This window comes from Rhinatrema bivittatum, chromosome 1 (genome assembly GCF_901001135.1).
Source record: "Rhinatrema bivittatum chromosome 1, aRhiBiv1.1, whole genome shotgun sequence".
NCBI classification, from domain to species: Eukaryota; Metazoa; Chordata; class Amphibia; order Gymnophiona; family Rhinatrematidae; genus Rhinatrema; species Rhinatrema bivittatum.
Genome location: NC_042615.1, coordinates 534,647,897 through 534,667,260, shown reverse-complemented (window position 1 = coordinate 534,667,260; position 19,364 = coordinate 534,647,897). Strand labels below are relative to the sequence as shown.

General features: G+C 48.5%; 2 protein-coding genes across 3 annotated transcripts in view; both read right to left on the bottom strand.

The window, feature by feature from the left end:
- UHRF2 (ubiquitin like with PHD and ring finger domains 2) overlaps positions 1-19,364 on the bottom strand; it is a 419,355-nt gene that overhangs the window by 383,931 nt on the left and 16,060 nt on the right. The gene's annotated exons all lie outside the window — the stretch shown is intronic.
- LOC115097919 (zona pellucida sperm-binding protein 3-like) lies at positions 1,255-3,768 on the bottom strand. The gene is given in 3 exon segments (XM_029614104.1): positions 1,255-1,821; positions 1,824-2,155; positions 3,557-3,768. Coding segments are annotated over 3 exon segments (924 nt in total). The 5' UTR covers positions 3,742-3,768; the 3' UTR covers positions 1,255-1,414.

The window sequence follows — 19,364 nt, the reverse complement described above, 5'->3', positions numbered from 1 at the left end:
GCCTATCCAGGCCTTCTGCCTTGCCTCACCTTGTGGCCTATCCAGGCCTTCTGCCTTGCCTAGCCCTATGGGCACCGGGCCTTCTATCTTGCCTAGTGGCCTCTGAGCCTTCTGCCTGGCGGTCTCCCGGCCCTTTGTGTTCTCTGTCCTATCTAGTCCTTGTCCTGTCCAGCATGTACCATGTTCCAGCCCTGCCTATATATAGTCCTACACTGCCTCAGTATATCCAGCCCTTATCTCCAGACCTACACTGTCCCAGTACCTGCCCAGCCTTTATCCAGGCCACAGCCTGCTCCTTATCCAGCTCCGAGCCAGCACCTACAACCAGCTTGAGCTATTATGTTTTGCAGGAGACAAGTCCTACCTGTCCCCAGAACCCAAGAGCTCAACCTGCAGGGGAGGGAGGCTGGTTAGGCAGGAGATCAGCTTGAGTTCTGCCCTGTGGTCCTATACTGCTCCCTAACTTCAGCTTGCAGAGCCGTGATAAAGGAAACATCTTCTATTTTCTTATCACAAAAGTCATTGTCTCAATATGCAAAATAAACCTTTGATACATCTGAAACTTTTTGGAACAAAGTGCTTTGGAGTAATGAAATGAAAATCAAACTGTTCGGCCACAACCAAACAAAATACTGTAACTTAATGTTTCTAACGGTTGAAATTGCTAGCTGGAAAAATTTAGAGATATTATATTCTTCCCCTGCTTTGTAAGTGCTAATTATCTTCATTTTGAAATGCTGAGAAGGCTGCCGCTTTGAGGAACCCATGGGTGAAAGTAGACAATCCCCGGAGTATTTGTTCAGTGTGGAATTGACTTCACCTGACTAACTGAAGACCTAATGATTGAAACTACTGTTTTTTTAGGTCTAAACTATCTAAAAATAGTAATGAATCAACTGGGTGTCTAAACTTTGGTACATGCTATATTCACTGTTATTTTTAATCCGATAAAATCAGCAAATAGTAATTTTGAATTAAAAATGGGAGAAAGATGTTGTGTTTTAACATGTGGTACCTATGTCACAGAAAGGGCCGAGATACACACCTGGGAACTTTTGAGTTCTGCTCACCGTAACATTTCCCAAGATTGGGGAGGGGGGGGCAGGTACAGGACACAACACAATTTCTCTGTTCCCTCCCTCAACAAACAATAGGCATTCTTTTTTTTTTTCTTTGCACCAGAGTCATTTTGACACAAGTACACTACTCGGGTGAGACCATTTTCCTTCTGTGACGTAGTAAGGAGGCCCCCACAAGAACCACACAAGATAACATGCCAACCACTGCCATTAGCACCAGCTCTACCACCATCCCAGCACCTGCTGCTTGGTCTTTGGTCATAGAAGGCCTGGCCCCATCCAGGATCAGCAGAGGCCCTACTACAACATCTTCCAGTTGAGCCTTGAAAGCTGAGTTAAAACCATGGTCTGAAGGTACTACTCTCTTCCCAACCCTTCTGGGAACTGGAAAGAAGGGTCAAGCCTCTGGTTAGATCTCCAGGACCACCACAGTTCCCAGTCTCACAGCAGCTGCAGATGTTTTTGGGGCCTTCTACTGGAAACCAGATATTGTTGATTTTGCTGAACGAGCAAGCCTTGTGCAATGGATCTGGGGCCTGATCAATGGCAGCAGCCCTCAAGCTACAGGTGATGTAGATCAAAGACTTGGTAACCCCAGCAAATCTGAAGGCATCAGTAGTGAACTGGATCTTGTCTGACTGGCTCCATGGAGATCTGAAGGCAGAGAAAGAGTCCTCCTGCTTTCCATCCACCAGGCATCCATAGAAATCAACAATACTATATCTGGGACTGGAGTCCTTGCTGGAGATACTGTAGCCACACAGCTATCAACAAGGAAGATCATGTGTATATGGTCTCCAGAGTGGACAGAAACCTCAATGTGGATTTCCTCACCCAGGTGGAACACAGTTGATGTTCTCTCAGCAGTCCAGTCATCATTCATCAGCCGCAAGGAGAAAGCCAGCCTCTCTTCTGCAAAGACTGTAGAGCTGAAGGGAGCCCAGGTTGGCTTGATGGCCTAGCTGCTCACATTGCCAGTCCTTGGGTAAGTACATTGAATGGGAACCACAGCTGAGTTGTGCCTGACAATGACTTGGCTGCTTGAAAGTGCTGGGTTGTAGGACAGATGTGTAAGAACATAAGAACATAAGAAAATGTCATACTGGGTCAGACCAAGGGTCCATCAAGCCCAGCATCCTGTTTCCAACAGTGGCCAATCCAGGCCATAAGAACCTGGCAAGTACCCAAAAACTAAGTCTATTCCATGTTACCATTGCTAATGGCAGTGGCTATTCTCTAAGTGAACTTAATAGCAAGTAATGGACTTCTCCTCCAAGAACTTATCCAATCCTTTTTTAAACACAGCTATACTAACTGCACTAACCACATCCTCTGGCAACAAATTCCAGAGCTTATTTGTGCATTGAGTAAAAAAGAACTTTCTCCAATTAGTTTTAAATGTGCCCCATGCTAACCTCATGGAGTGCCCTCTAGTCTTTCTACTATCCAAAAGAGTAAATAACCAATTCACATCTACCCGTTCTAGACCTCTCATGATTTTAAACATCTCTATCATATCCCCGCCTCAGTCGTCTCTTCTCCAAGCTGAAAAGTCCTAACCTCTTTAGTCTTTCCTCATAGGGGAGCTGTTCCATTCCCCTTATCATTTTGGTAGCCCTTCTCTGTACCTTCTCCATCACAATTATATCTTTTTTGAGATGCGGCGACCAGAATTGTACACAGTATTCAAGGTGCGGTCTCACCATTGAGCGAAATAGAAGCATTATGACATTTTCCGTTTTATTCACCATTCCCTTTCTAATAATTCCCAACATTCTGTTTGCTTTTTTGACTGCCGCAGCACACTGAACCGATTTCAATGTGTTATCCACTATGACACCTAGATCTCTTTCTTGGGTTGTAGCACCTAATATGGAACCCAACATTGTGTAATTATAGCATGGGTTATTTTTCCCTATATGCATCACCTTGCACTTATCCACATTAAATTTCATCTGCCATTTGGATGCCCAATTTTCCAGTCTCACAAGGTCTTCCTGCAATTTATCACAAAGTGCTTGTGATTTAACTATTCTGAACAATTTTGTGTCATCTGCAAATTTGATTATCTCACTTGTCGTATTTTTTTCCAGATCATTTATAAATATATTGAAAAGTAAGGGTCCCAATACAGATCCCTGAGGCACTCCACTGCCCACTCCCTTCCACTGAGAAAATTGTCCATTTAATCCTACTCCCTCTTTCTTGTCTTTTAGCCAGTTTGTAATCCATGAAAGGACATCGCCACCTATCCCATGACTTTTTACTTTTTCTAGAAGCCTCTCATGAGGAACTTTGTCAAGCGCCTTCTGAAAATCCAAGTATACTATATCTACCGGTTCACCTTTATCCACATGTTTATTAACTCCTTCAAAAACGTGAAGCAGATTTGTGAGGCAGGACTTGCCTTGGGTAAAGCCATGCTGACTTTGTTCCATTAAACCATGTCTTTCTATATGTTCTGTGATTTTGATGTTTAGACCAACAAATCTGGAGTCATCTGCAGGCTGCTGCCACACTCATGGAGCCCCACGTCAAAGGTGGCTGTGGCGGCGTCTCTTGCCCCAGGCTGGGGCTTGCAGGAAGCGAGACCAAGGCGGAGGTCAGCAGCTTTGATCGGCCGTCCTGTGCCGAACAGATCCCTCTGCACAGTCACCACCATCCGAGCCTCTTTGCATTGAACTGTGACGGGGTGCGGGCCCCCATCCTTGAGCGGACCAGAGCGAAGCCAGGGGACAAGAACCCCAGGAGGCCTGCGATCAGAGAGAGAGCCCCAGGCGGTAGCACTGAGCAGCCCGAGAAGGAGCCCAAAGATCAATTTCACTCTCTGCCCCATCCTGACTGCTGTAACCCCAGCACACAATAGGCTTTCTTTACCATGGACGTCTGCAGTCCTCATGCACAGGGCCGATGCAAGGGGCTGTAGCACCCTAGGCACACCAATGTAACACTGCCCCCCCACCAGCCCAACTCACCCTGAGCTGAAAGTGCCCTTCTTACAATGCGCTCTCTCTCCCCCTCTGGTTTGCAACTGCTCTCATACCTCCTTTGGAAGTCCTTTCTGCAGACCTGGTAACACTGGTAAACAAATTTCTGGGAACATTTTGTTTCCTCCACAACCTTCGGTGAAACAAGTAGATTTTAACAAACTGATCACAAATATGCATTTATTATGTCTGTATCACATAGTGTTTGCCAGAAAAGTGCAATATACGTTAAGCATTGTTACGTTTCTGTAGCGGCATAAGCTATAATGGCAAGGTTGGCACCAGAAAACAAAACTAAAAATGTTTTGCAGCAGATTTTCGTTTGTAATCACTGTCCGACGCTTCGTGGATGAGAGTCCAACAATAGTCACCCAGCATGGAGGGGTTCCACTTGCCTTGTTACCATTTCTCCATTTTGACAGTGTCTTGATGAAACCTTTCACCATGTTCGTCACTCACAGCACCAAGGTTGTCTGGGAAGAAGTCCAAGTGGGAATGAAGAAAATGTATCTTCAATGACATGTTGCACTTCATCAATTTGTATGCCTGAAGCAGATTTTCAACCTGTTCGACATAGTCTGCTGCCTTATAGTTGCCTAGAAAGTTACAAACAACATTTTTGAAGGCTGTCCACGCAACATGTTCTGTACCCTGCAGAAGACCATCAAAGTGGCTGTCCTTCATCACAGCTCGGATTTGTGGGCTAACGAAAACACTTTCTTTTATCTTGGTGTCACTTATGCGTGAAAACATTTGCTGCTATAATCAAAGGCTTTACTTTGCTTGTTCATTGCCTTAAAGTTTTTCATCAGCCCAAGTTAGATGTGGATCCACCAATGGGTCATACGCAACATTCTTCTGCCCTGGAACCAACTTCTTGCGGAGAGGCCAGACTTTTCTGACGTAATGCGAATCTCTTGCTCGACTCTCCCACTCACAAAGGAAGCAACAATACTTGGTATAACCAAGGTGCAGACCCAGTAGAATTGCAACTACCTTGAGATCACCACACAAATTCCAGTTGTACCTCGAGTACTCAATGTGGATCAGCAGTAGCTCCATGTTCTCATACATTTCTTTCATGTGAATGGCATGTCCAACAGGTATTGATGGGTAGATATTGCCGTTGTGCAGCAAAACAGCCTTCAAACTTAAGATTGATGAATCAATAAACATTCATCATTGTGTTAGCTCATGGTCACATCCGAGAGCACAAAGCAATCCATTGATGTCACATCAAAAAGTAGACTGTCTACTTGGTTGAAATATTTTGTCAAATCTTCATGATGTCTGCGAAATACTGAAATTTTCATATCAGATGACAAAAGATTCCATCCTTGCAGCCTTGACCCAAGCAGCTCCGCCTGACTCTTCAATAAAGCCAAATCTCTGACAAGATCATTCAGCTCTGACTGAGATATTAAATGAGGATCGCTGGATTTTGATAGCACAAAGTCAGGATCAGCCACAGCTTCCATCTGCGACGGCTCTCCATCATCGCCTACCTCCTCATCAAGTGTCCACACCTCTGGCGGTTTTGAAACAGGTCTGGTCTCATTGCCGATGCAAGGTTAGGGAACTCAATAAACTTCTTGTTCTTTGATGAGTATAGTGACATATTTGTCATGCAGACATAACAGTCAGTTATATTATCTTTCTGTTCCCTCCATATCATTGGGATGGCAAACGGCATGGATGGTCGCACACCTTTCAGCCAAACTTGCAGACTACTGGCACAAGATGCGCAACATATATGAGGAGCCCATGCTCTATGTTGCACTGGAGGTGGATTCTTAGGCTGAGGTGAGGTTGACGTTACCCGTATACCGAGGACTCACGGGTCCCCACCGCCAGCAGGTGGAGTGGGCTGAAGCTAGAGGCCACTGGAGCTTCACCTATACCAGCCCACGTTCCCCTCGGGTTGTGCCTTTGGGTGCCAAGGCCGGCATGGTCAGGCGTAGCAATGGTCAAGACACGGAGAAGGCAGGCATGGTCAGATGTAGCAGAGGTCAGGCGTGGAGAAGGCAGGTGAGGTCAGACGTAGCAGAGGTCAGACGTAGCAGAGTTCAGGCTTGGAGATAATCAAGGCAGAGTAAGGCAAAGCAAGATAAGTCTGAGAAGTCAATCCAAAGCAAGGAGCAGGGTAGGAACAAGGAGACAGGAACCAGGAGCAACAAGGAATCAGGAACATAGGGATGAGACGAATCTCTTGAAGCAACGAGCATTCAATCAACAGGGAACAGAGGAGACCTGTTGCAAAGCTAATGCTTAGGAGCACTGCCCGAGCTTAAGTACACTGAGAGTGATGGTGTCAGCATCCAGGTCCGCGGCCAGGTTCCCTCCGCAGGCCCTTTAAAAGCATTAGAGTTGCGCGCTTGCGCACCTAGGAGGGGGCACAGCACCATCGGCAGCGTCTCTCCACGGAGCAAGCGGAGAGGCCTGCTTAGAGGAGGAATCCTGGCTGGAGGTCTCATGCAGCACGGCAGGATCAGGAACACTGGCGGGGGCCTGAGGTTGGAGCTGGCGGCCGACTGCCACCAACGACGGAGAACTGAGTGCTGAGGTCTGTCTGGGAAGGTGAGAGTGCCGTGCCACAGGCCTCCCACGGGTAGCAAGCATAACACTCTGTGCTGGTCACCAATTTTGCACCCGAAGTATAACTCGTATGCCTTCTTAATGAGTGTAGTCATTCTCTTTTTCTGTGCTTTCAGAATAAACTCACCACAGATGTAACAAAACGTGTCATGGCTATTACGACATTGGCGCGACATTTCATAAAGTATATGAAATTAAATCCACAAGCTTTAAAATCAACAGTTTTAGAGATACAATTCGCTCATTCACACAGATGTTGCATAGGAGGCTACTCATTGCTGTTGCTGCTTATATAACACGTCGTCGTCATGGAAACAAGTTGGAATCCTGCAGCCGAGCTGGGCTTGTCCGAGCAAGCTCTGGCATGATCAGGCAGAGCTTCTTGGTGTATTTTTTAAAAAGTTAGTCTCTGTTACATGTTACATTGCTTATGGTCATCAAAAATACGACATGAATTTAAAAAAATCATAAAAATTACTGTCCAGCAAGAAAATACGTGAGATTATGTTTTCAATTTTCACAATTATTGTAACACAAAATTGGCCGTTTCTCGAAAACCTTATGTGATGTACAAATTTCGAAGTAATATCTGTGATCAGCATCAAACAATCTATTTGGAACACAAAAAGCCTGAAGGAAACACAAACTTTGTTTACCAGTGTAATCTGTCTAAATTTCCAGAGTTTCCGGGCTAAATCCAGACAGTTCCTAGGTGTGTTGATTGATTTAATGTTAAAATGCAGGTTTCCTCTTTATGGTAGCCATGAGCAGTTGTAACAATATGTCAACAACTGCTGGAAATGCAAAGGATGCGCATGGGGTAAGAGGTTAATCTGGATCCAGTGTAGGAATACTCCACAGCTCTGGGTCAGCTTTATGTCAGAATGAGTTACCTAACCTTCTTGATAGACAAGGGGAGTACATCCCTTAGGGGCTTGGTCATTAAAGCAGAAGTGATAAAAGCCCTGACTCTACTGAGTCTGGGGCTGTTTCAGATTGCAAGGAAAGAAAGAGAGTTGAATGGAGCTGTGATCTTCACCCAGGATCTCAGAAGGAGTGTGCTGGGATTTTCCCCTAAAAATCCCCAGAGGCCTGAGAGCAAAGGGGAAGAAGTAGAGTGCACAATAAAGCCTGCAAGTTGGAAGTTAAAAGATAAAACCTGCGCTTAACTGAGGTAGGAACGTTTCTAGATCTGGAAGCCAAACTGTGCCAGAGGGAACTTGTTGTGGGGCTTGAAGGATCCCAATGCCCTACCAGAGGGTTTTTTCCCTTGAGCTGAGCAGGACATTCTTGCGAGTAACTATTTTGCTATCTAAAGAGACTAAAGAGAGGACCAGGCTAGCTCGTGCAAGGACTAGTGAGAAGAGAAACAAAGAAACCGGATACCATGAACCTCTATAGAAGGAAACTATTCATAAGGAGAAGAGTTAAGATTTCTGGAACCGTAATTTTGTTTAATTTCTGCACCTAGCTGATCGGTCACTGTCACTATGTTTGATCCTGAAGATTCTGCAGTAAACTATTTTTTTGGAACACAACATGAGTCTGGAGAGTGGTTTGTTCGTGTGGAGTGTTCTCAGCCTAGAATTGTCCCTGCAGGTTAACCTGCCCCCAGCTCAAGGCCCCGAAGATTTATTTCCCCACCTCGAGATAGTAACTACCCTGCTCCCCAAGGCTGGGACGTTGACCCCATGTATACAGGGGGGTTTCAAACAATGTACCATGTAGAAGTTGTGTTAGCATCTATTCGTTTAGAGATTCATCAATACAAAGAATTTGACCAAGGGTGCCTAAACCTTTGCAGCCACCTGTATTAACAGTTGATCTGGTTATTTTATCCACTACCCCAAAAGGTCTATAAGATAATCTGCTAGAGACATACTGCAGATCATAGGTCCCACAAATAAACCTCCATGGTGAGACCGCATCTTGAATACTGTGTACAATTCTGGTCGCCGCATCTCAAAAAAGATATAGTTGCAATGGAGAAGGTACAGAGAAGGGCGACCAAAATGATAAAGGGGATGGAACAGCTCCCCTATGAGGAAAGGCTGAAGAGGTTAGGACTGTTCAGCTTGGAGAAGAGACGGCTGAGGGGGGATATGATAGAGGTGTTTACAATCATGAGCGGTATAGAACAAGTAGATGTGAATCGGTTATTTACACTTTCGAATAATAGAAGGACTAAAGGGCATTCCAAGAAGTTAGCAAGTAGCACATTTAAGACTAATTGGAGAAAATTCTTTTTCACTCAACGCACAATAAAGCTCTGGAATTTGTTGCCAGAGGATGTGGTTTGTGCAGTTAGTGTAGCTGGGTTCAAAAAAGGTTTGGATTAGTTCTTGGAGGAGAAGTCTATTAACGGCTATTAATCAAATTTACTTAGGGAATAACCACTGCTATTAATTGCATCAGTAGTATGGGATCTTCTTAGTGTTTGGGTAATTGCCAGGTTCTTGAGGCCTGGTTTGGCCTCTGTTGGAAACAGGATGCTGGGCTTGATGGACACTTGGTCTGACCCAGCATGGCAATTTCTTATGTTCTTAACACAATTATGTGTTAAGAACAGTCTCCAACACCAATTCACATTCTTCCAAAATAAACAAGAAGTTAGTATATCCTAGAATATCCATACGCTGACTTGAGAAAGTGCAAAAGCTCTAAGAGTCCTATATTAGTCCTGGGGGAATTCTGCGCTACTGCGGAGCACAGAATTTGTGCAGAATTTCCCCCCACCCCCGCGCATAATTGCCAAATTCTGTGCAGAAAATAGCAGAAGAGACTCTGGCATGCCATGAATGGAGAGCATTCCGCATGTGCCGCAGGACGCACTCTGTTCGTGGTGAAAATCAAGGTCCTATGCGCCATTCGTGGTGAAAAGGGAAGGCCCCTGTGTCCTACGAATGGTGCACCCGTGCCTTCATCTTTGTCATCAATGGAGCGCGTCCCGCCGCACACGGGGGTCTTCCCTTTTTGCCCCAAACGGTGCGCCGGGCCTTTATCTTCGCCGCGAACGGAGCGCATCCCGCAGCACATGCGGGATGGCTCTGTTCACAGCATGCCGGTGAGAGAGAACGTGTGTGTGATTATTATTAGTTAAAATTTGTAAACTATCATTAAAATCATCCATTGTACCTGAAGACTGGAGGGTGGCCAATGTAACCCCAATATTTAAAAAGGACTCCAGGGGCAATCCGGGTAAGTATAGACCAGTGAGCTTGACTACAGTGCCAGAAAAATAATGGAAACTATTCTCAAGATCAAAATCGTAGAGTATATAGAAAGACATGATTTAATGGAACATAGTCAACATGGATTTACCCAAGGGAAGTCTTGCCTAACAAATCTGCTTCATTTTTTTGAAGGGGTTAATAAACATGTGGATAAAGGTGAACCAGTAGATGTAGTGTATTTGGATTTTCAGATGGCATTTGACAAAGTCCCTCATGAGAGGCTTCTAAGAAAACTAAAAAGTCATGGGATAGGAGGAGATGCCCTTTCGTGGATTACAAACTGGTTAAAAGACAGGAAACAGAAAGTAGGATGAAATGGTCAATTTTCTCAGTGGAAAAGGGTAAACAGTGGAGTGCCTCAGGGATCTGTACTTGGATTGGTGCTTTTCAATATAAATGATCTGGAAAGGAATACAACGGATGATACAAAATTATTCAGAGTAGTTAAATCACAAACGGATTGTGATACATTACAGGAGGACCTTGCAAGCCTGGAAGATTGGGCATCCAAATGGCAGATGAAATTTAATGTGGACAAGTGCAAGGTGTTGCATATAGGGAAAAACAACCCTTGCTGTAATTACACAATGTTAGGTTCCATATTAGGAGCTACACCCAGGAAAAAGATCTAGGCATCATAGCGGATAATACTTTAAAATCATCGGCTCACTGTGCTACAGCAGTCAAAAAAGCAAACAGAATGTTAGGAATTATTAGGAAGGGTATCGTTAATAAAATGGAAAATGTCATAATGCCTCTGTATCACTCCATGGTGAGACCGCACCTTGAATACTGTGTACAGTTCTGGTCGCCGCATCTCAAAAAAGATATAGTTGCGATGGAGAAGGTACAGAGAAGGGCAACCAAAATGATAAAGGGAATGGAACAGCTCCCCTATGAGGAAAGACTGAAGAGGTTAGGGCTGTTCAGCTTGGAGAGGAGATGGCTGAGGGGGGATATGATAGAGGTCTTTAAGATCATGAGAAGTCTTGATCGAGTAGATGTGAATCGGTTATTTACACTTTTGGATAAAAGAAGGACTAGGGGGCATTCCATGAAGGTAGCAAGTAGCACATTTAAGATTAATTGAAGAAAATTCTTTTTCACTCAATGCACAATTAAGCTCTGGAATTTGTTGCCAGAGGATGTGGCTAGTGCAGTTAGTGTAGCTGGGTTCAAAAAGGTTTGGATAATTTCTTGGAGGAGAAGTCCATTGACTGCCATTAATTAGGTTTACACAGGGAATAGCCACTGCTATTGATTACATCAGTAGCATGGGATCTTCTTAGTGTTTGGGTAACTGCCAGGTTCTTGTGCCCTAGTTTGGCCTCTGTTGGAAACAGGATGCTGGGCTTGATGGATTCTTGGTCTGACCCAGCATGGCAATTTCTTATGTTCTTATGTGAGAGAGGGAAGGGGAGGGTGAGAGAGAGCATGGTTGGTATGAGGGGTGGGTGGGGAAGATGCTTGAGTGTGGGTTTCAGAGAGGGAGCCTATATGGGGGGAGAGGATGCTAAGAGAGAGCAGGAGGGTGTGAGAGAGAGCATGGGAGGTAAGAGGGGATGCTTGAGTGTGGGGGGGATGCTTGAATGTGGGTTTCAGAGAGAGGCAGCCTATATAAGGAGATTGTGAAGGAGTGTGCATGTGTGTGAGAGATTGGGACCACGTATGTATGAAAAAGGGATTGTGTGTATGTGAGAGTGCTAGTTTGTGTGAAGGGATTGTGCATGTGTGAGACAGAGCCTGTGTGAAGGGGTGCATGAGAGAGAGACATAGGTAGCCTGTGTGAGGATGTATGTGTGAAAGAGAAAGGGAGCTTGTGTGGGTGTGTATGCAAGATAGAGGGCCCTGTATGAGGGGATGTGTGTGTGCGAGAGTGAGGGAGCCTGTTGAGGGTGTATGTATGTTTATTAGAGAGAGGGAGCATGTGTGTGAGAGAGGGAGGGAGGGACAGAGGGAGTCTGTGTGAGGGGCAGTACTGAGAACAGGGTCAACCTCTGGGACTGGTGATAGAGTGGAAGGGGATGAGCCCAGAGGTGGAGGGGAGAGATACTGGCAGATGGAGGAGTTGGGGCCTGAGAGGGCAAAGTGGCCAGGGGAGTAGGGAGAGCGACTGGAAGAGAAACTCTTACAGTGAATTGCTAGGGAATGTTACGCTTGGGCTCCGGTCAGGAGTCGTGAACACCACCCAGCAGGGTGGCTCCAGGTGGAGAGAGACAGGAATGGCTAGAAACAGTGTCTGGTTCCAGGCTGGGTCAGGGCAGGCAGCAAGTAGCAGTGTCTGGGTTCAGGCTGGGTCAGGGCAGGCGGCAAGTAGCAGTGTCTGGGTTCAGGCTGGGTCAGGGCAGGCGGCAAGTAGCAGTGTCTGGGTTCAGGCTGGGTCAGGGCAAGGCAGGTCAGAAGGCCCGTAGGCCACACACACACAGAAGGCCCGTAGGCCACACACAGTAAGCAAGGCAAGGCAGAGAAGGCCCGTAGGCCACACACACACAGAAGACCCGTAGGCCACACACACACAGACAGAAGGCCCGTAGGCCCACACACCGAAAGCAGAGCAGGCAGGTCAGAGGGCCCGTAGGCCACACATACACACGGAAGGCCCGTAGGCCACACACCGTAGTCAGGGCAAGGCAGGTCAGAAGGCCCGTAGGCCACACGCATACACACAGAAGGCCCGTAGGCCACACACCGTAAGCAGAGCAGGCAGGTCAGAAGGCCCGTAGGCCACACATACACAGAAGGCCCGTAGGCCACACACCGTAAGCAGAGCAGGCAGGTCAGAAGGCCCGTAGGCCACACATACACACGGAAGGCCCGTAGACCACACACCGTAGTCAGGGCAAGGCAGGTCAGAAGGCCCGTAGGCCACACACACACACACACACAGAAGGCCCGAAGGCCACACACCGTAAGCAGAGCAGGCAGGTCAGAAGGCCCGTAGGCCAGGTAAGAGAAGCGAGGAAGAAGGCCCGAAGGCCACGCAAGGCAAGGAAAGGCCCGAAGGCCGCGCAGGGCAAGGAAAGGCCCGAAGGCCGCGCAGGGCAAGTCAAGGAAAGGCCCGAAGGCCGCGCAAGGCTAGAACAGGGAGCCCAGGTGAGCTCGATGCCGAAGCACCGAGGGAACTGTCAGGCAGGGTTATAAGGGCCAACCCAGAACATAGAGTGGACAGGGGAGATGGCCTGGGCCTGTCAGGAGAGCCAGCACTAGAGGGACCCCTGGTGGTGAGGCGGTTGCACTGCAGCCAAAACTGTAACAGTACCCCCTCCGCAAGGCCTCCCCCTCCTCCTGGGTCCCATCTTAGCAGGGGGTACTCAAAAATGAAATCAGACCCCTCCGAGGGCAGCAACAGCTGGAGCAATTCAACAGGCTCAGATGGCTGAGTCAGAAAGTCTGTTAGTGGTACCGGTTTGAGCCCCTCTGGGGGTGGCAGCAGGACCGGTTTAGCAGGCTCGTCTCGGGGTAGTGCAGCAGGCTCGGGCCCCTCTCGGGATGAAACAGCAGGCTGGAACACCTCTCCGGGCATTGTAGCAGGTTCGGACCCCTCTCGGGGCGATGAAGCAGGCTCGGACCCTTCTCAGGGCGATGAAGCAGGCTCGGACCCCTCTCGGGGCGATGAAGCAGGCTCGGACCCCTCTCGGGGCGATGAAGCAGGCTCGAACACCTCTCCGGGCGTTGTAGCAGGTTTGGACCCCTCTCGGGGCGATGAAGCAGGCTCGAACACCTCTCCGGGCGTGGTAGCAGGTTCGGACCCCTCTCGGGGCGATGAAGCAGGCTCGAACACCTCTCCGGGCATTGTAGCAGGCTCGGACCCTTCTCAGGGCGATGAAGCAGGCTCGGACCCCTCTCGGGGCGATGAAGCAGGCTCGGACCCCTCTCGGGGCGATGAAGCAGGCTCGAACACCTCTCCGGGCGTGGTAGCAGGTTCGGACCCCTCTCGGGGCGATGAAGCAGGCTCGAACACCTCTCCGGGCATTGTAGCAGGTTCGGACCCCTCTCGGGGCGATGAAGCAGGCTCGGGCCCCTCTCGGGATGAAACAGCAGGTGGGAACACATCTCCGGGCGTTGTAGCAGGTTCGGACCCCTCTCGGGGCGATGAAGCAGGCTCGGACCCTTCTCGGGGCGATGAAGCAGGCTCAGACCCCTCTCGGGGCGATGAAGCAGGCTCGGACCCCTCTCAGGGCAATGAAGCAGGCTCTAACACCTCTCCGGGCGATGAAGCAGGTTCGGACCCCTCTCGGGGCGATGAAGCAGGCTCGAACACCTCTCCGGGCGTTGTAGCAGGTTCGGACCCCTCTTGGGGCGATGCAGCAGGCTCGGCCCCCTCTTGGGGCGATGCAGCAGGCTTGGCCCCCTCTTGGGGCGATGCAGCAGGCTTGGCCCCCTCTTGGGGCGATGCAGCAGGCTTGGCCCCCTCTTGGGGTGATGCAGCAGGCTTGGATCCTCCTCGGGGCGATGCAGCAGGCTCGGCCCCCTCTTGGGGTGATGCAGCAGGCTCGGCCCCCTCTTGGGGTGATATAGCAGGCTCGGCCCCCTCTTGGGGTGATGCAGCAGGCTTGGATCCCTCTTGGGGTGATGCAGCAGGCTTGGATCCCTCTTGGGGCGATGCAGCAGGCTCGGACCCCTCTTGGGGCGATGCAGCAGGCTCGGACCCCTCTTGGGGCGATGTAGCAGGCTCGGACCCCTCTTGGGGTGATGTAGCAGGCTCAGATGGCAGAGCAGCAAGGTTAGAAGCAGTGCACATAGAAGACACAGGTTGCACTGCTGTGGGCTTGATACCTCGAGCCAAACTCTGAGGCTCCTTATTTTGTTTCTGGAGGAGCAGTTTAGAGAAGGCACAGGCAGTTCTAGGACATCTAGGGAATGTGCTCGTTAGTGTCTCAACAGCAGCTGTGGGAAGCAGAGCCCTGCTAGAGTTAATCAACTCTCTCCGTTTGAGAGAAACCTGTTCCTGAGGCTCTTGCACTGGTGTCACAGAAGCCTTCTTGGCCAGGTAAGTCCTGGGTTTTTCTATCCACAAACTGCCAGCTAAAATGTCTGTTTTAGTGGAGCCAGAAGCAGAATACCGGTTAGGAGAGCTGATTGTTTTTTCTAATGGAACAGCTGATCCTAAAGCAGAACAACGGGGGCAGGGTTTGCCTGGTGGTAACAGACACGGAAGACAGGAGCATTTCCACCACCCTGGTTTAGGATTTAAACAATTTAAACATTCCTGATAGACTGAGACGTTCCTCTTATGACAACCACTGCATACCCAGTGTTCTTGGTCTGAGAGTTGACAGGCAAGACAGTTCTTGTAACTGGGATAATTCAAAGTCTGGCAACAAGCACAGACATAAAAACTTGGAGGCTGAGGCATAATGTGAGTAGAAGGAAAAAGAAAAAATTGGCTCACCGGTAGTACCAAGACCTATCTCTTCACCTGGAAATTTGGTGGCTTCGGCATACTGTTACGCTTGGGCTCCGGTCAGGAGTCGTGAACACCACCCAGCAGGGTGGCTCCAGGTGGAGAGAGACAGGAATGGCTAGAAACAGTGTCTGGTTCCAGGCTGGGTCAGGGCAGGCAGCAAGTAGCAGTGTCTCGGTTCAGGCTGGGTCAGGGCAGGCGGCAAGTAGCAGTGTCTGGGTTCAGGCTGGGTCAGGGCAGGCGGCAAGTAGCAGTGTCTGGGTCTAGGCTGGGTCAGGGCAAGGCAGGTCAGAAGGCCCGTAGGCCACACACACACACAGAAGGCTCGTAGGCCACACACAGTAAGCAAGGCAAGGCAGAGAAGGCCTGTAGGCCACACACACACAGAAGACCCGTAGGCCACACACCGTAAGCAGGGCAAGGCAGGTCAGAAGGCCCGTAGGCCACACACACACACAGACAGAAGGCCCGTAGGCCCACACACCGAAAGCAGAGCAGGCAGGTCAGAAGGCCCGTAGGCCACACATACACAGAAGGCCCGTAGGCCACACACCGTAAGCAGAGCAGGCAGGTCAGAAGGCCCGTAGGCCACACATACACACGGAAGACCCGTAGGCCACACACCGTAGTCAGGGCAAGGCAGGTCAAAAGGCCCGTAGGCCACACATACACACGGAAGACCCGTAGGCCACACACCGTAAGCAGAGCAGGCAGGTCAGAAGGCCCGTAGGCCAGGTAAGAGAAGCGAGGAAGAAGGCCCGAAGGCCGCGCAAGGCAAGGAAAGGCCCGAAGGCCGCGCAAGGCAAGGAAAGGCCCGAAGGCCGCGCAAGGCTAGAGCAGGGAGCCCAGGTGAGCTCGATGCCGAAGCACCGAGGGAACTGTCAGGCAGGGTTATAAGGGCCAACCCAGAACATAGAGTGGACAGGGGAGATGGCCTGGGCCTGTCAGGAGAGCCAGCACTAGAGGGACCCCTGGTGGTGAGGCGGTTGCACTGCAGCCAAAACTGTAACAGGGAAATTCTGCTCAAAATATTTAAAATTCTGCATCTTTAAGTAATAACTTTTTTCTGTATTAATTTAAAATGTAATTTCTTAAAGACAGTCATGTAAATTGTGCTATTTTGACCAATATAAAGTTTGCAGAATTTTGCAGCATTTTAAATTTTCGGCACGATTCTGGAGGGCCTTGTGCAAGTTATTTGATATCTCTCTAGACTATACTTCAGCCTACCATCCGCAATCAAATGGCCAAACAGAACGGATGAATAGAACTTTGAAGCAGTTTATTCGTGCCTACGTCAGTTCCCATCAGAATAACTGGGCCGAACTGCTCCCATGGGCTGAATTCACCATAAACTCTCATCCAGCAACATCAACTGGATCAACACCTTTTGAAGTGGTATATGACGTTCTCCAACACTGCCACTTCCACTGAAGCTCTCAGTGACATCCCCAGCAGCTCAAGCTACTGCTGATGAAATCCATAACTTGTAGATTCAGACAAAGGACATGCTGAATAAAGCGAGTGACCGTGCTAAGAAGTACTATGACGCTCACCATTCGCAAGCGCCTGTCTTCAAACCTGGAGATCAAGTCTGGTTATCTACCAAACACCTCAGACTGAAGCTACCCTCCACCCGGTTCGCCCCTTGCTACATTGTACCATTTCCAATCCTCCGACGTATTGGCAACATCACCTATAGTCTGAAGCTACCACCTGGACTCAATATCCATAACGCTTTCCACATTTCACTCTTAAAACCGCTCATTCTCAGCGAATTCTCTTCCAAGACTCAGGTACCACCTGTTATCAACGCAGAAGACGACCTAGAATTCAAGGTTGAAGAAATTCTTGATGTTCGAAGACGAGGCAATGCACTTGAATACCTTCTATCTTGGGAAGGTTTCGGCCTCGAAGAAAACTCTTGGGAGCCTCAGGCCCACATACTTGACAAAGAGATGCTCTGTCAGCTTCACCTTGCGCATCCTTCTAAACCAAAGACTGGTACCCGAAGAGGAGTCCGCCCTTTGAAGGGGGGTACTGTTATGACTGTTGATGTCTGACATCTTCACTCCGCCTTCCTTACCTCTTTAGCGTCTCCTCCTGCGGTTGATGGACATTTGGCTGCCGTGGCTTCTGCCTGCCGTCCTCTCCGGCGTCCCCGGACCGGCTTGGGCGCTGCCTCTCGCCATGCTGTTCAGCTGCCTTAGGGCACGCGTGCCCCTGATTCAAGTACCTTCTGTGGCACGAACCTCAGGGGCATCTTCCTGTGATGACATCATGCATCCCGGATATAAAAGGCCTACGCGATTGCTAGCTAATTGAGTTAGCAAAGGTTTCCATCGGATGGGATTCGCTCTCCGTACCTTGCAATTCTACCTCCTCGGACTTATTCTATTTGGGGGTACCTGCTCCTCGGGGACCTCTCTTTCTTTTATCTTTCAGGTCGCAGTCTGGAACCGGTACTCGCTCCTCGAGGGCCCATGTTCCCAGACTTGCTACTTGGATTCCACTTCTGCCAGGAAGATATCACTGCCTACAACATCTGTGAGTTACCATCTCTCTCTCTCAGAGCTATTCCCTGGAACCAGGTACTCGCTCCTCGAGGGCCTGCTTTTACTCCAGCTCCTGTGCTCCACACTGAGAGACCACTGCGTGAGTACATTACCAACAAGGCTCTATTCCTGAACTATGCATATCCTGCTACTACTCACGATATCAGTTCTCTCTATTACAGCACACCATTGTGGGATCGCTGTTCCAGAACTTGAGGGACTACCAGCCCAACCGGGCTACTTTCCAGCTCATTATTGCCACTTCTGGTGGTCTTCAATTCTGGTTAATAAAAGAACTAGTGTGTGTGTGTGTGTGTCTCCTACGCTGAGCCTGACCTGTGGCCCCTCTCAGGACTTCCCCCCGTGGGCGTGGTCATCTGCCACCGGTCCAGGGATCCACCCAAAATCCTTACAAACAATAACAACCACTTTGGACTTTTCTCCTTTCTCTGATGTATCTGAAAAATGTTTTGTCACCTCGCTTTACCTCTTTGGCAATCCTTTCTTCCGCTTGACTTTTTGCTTTCTTGATTACTTTCTTCATCTCCCTCAGTTCCACCAGATATGCTTCCATGTGATCCTCTCTTTGGGATCCTTTATATTTCTTAAACTTTTAGCTTTTATTTCATCAGCCACCTCCTTTGAGAACCAGATAGGTTTCATTTCTCTCTTGCTTTTCTTTACTTTTCTAACATATAGATTAGTTGCCTTGGTAATTGCTCCTTTTAATTTGGCCCACTGTTGTTCCACATCTCTCATTTTCTCCCAGCCTTCTAGTTCTTCCTCCAGGTACTTCCCCATTTCAACAAAGTCCATGTTTTTGAACTGCAAAACATGGGTCTTTGTGCGACTTCTCCGTATCCTATTTGTGATATAAAACCATACTGTTTGATGAACACTGGTGTTGAGCTGGGCTCCCACCTGGCTTAGCCTCTCCTTCCCCTTTCCATGAACAGGTAACACTTCTGAAAAGGCAATGGTTGTCGCCATATGACTAATGTGCATTGCTAGAGACTGGAAATCTCTCTGTACCGCTTGGATACTGTTTCTAGCAAGGTCGTTGGTTCCCAGATGGATGATAATATCAACTTTAAAATCTTTGCTTTCTTCTTTGATCGCTTTGACTATCTGAAAAGGATTTCTGCCGGCCGATGATCCTGGAAGGCTTTTAACTGTAGTGTTTCCCTCGAAAAGTGTTCCCAAATTAGTGCCTCTGATGACAGAGTCACCCAGCACAATGAGTTTTTTCTTTTGGTTATTGCTTGTGTTATGGAATTTCTGTATGCATTGGGTTTCTTCTTTCTTTTCAGATACCTCTTCAATCTCTTTCACAAGAGCTTCTTCATTATCTAATGCAGAGAAGGCATTTTGTTCTTGTGTAACTTGAAAGAGTGTGTGTCTCCGCATCACAGGTCTTACTCTGCCAGAGCCTACTGTAATCCCGTTGTTTTTTTGGGTTCCTTAATGTCCTGAGTGGGGGTGTAGACACATTTGTGAAGAATGGGTATCTG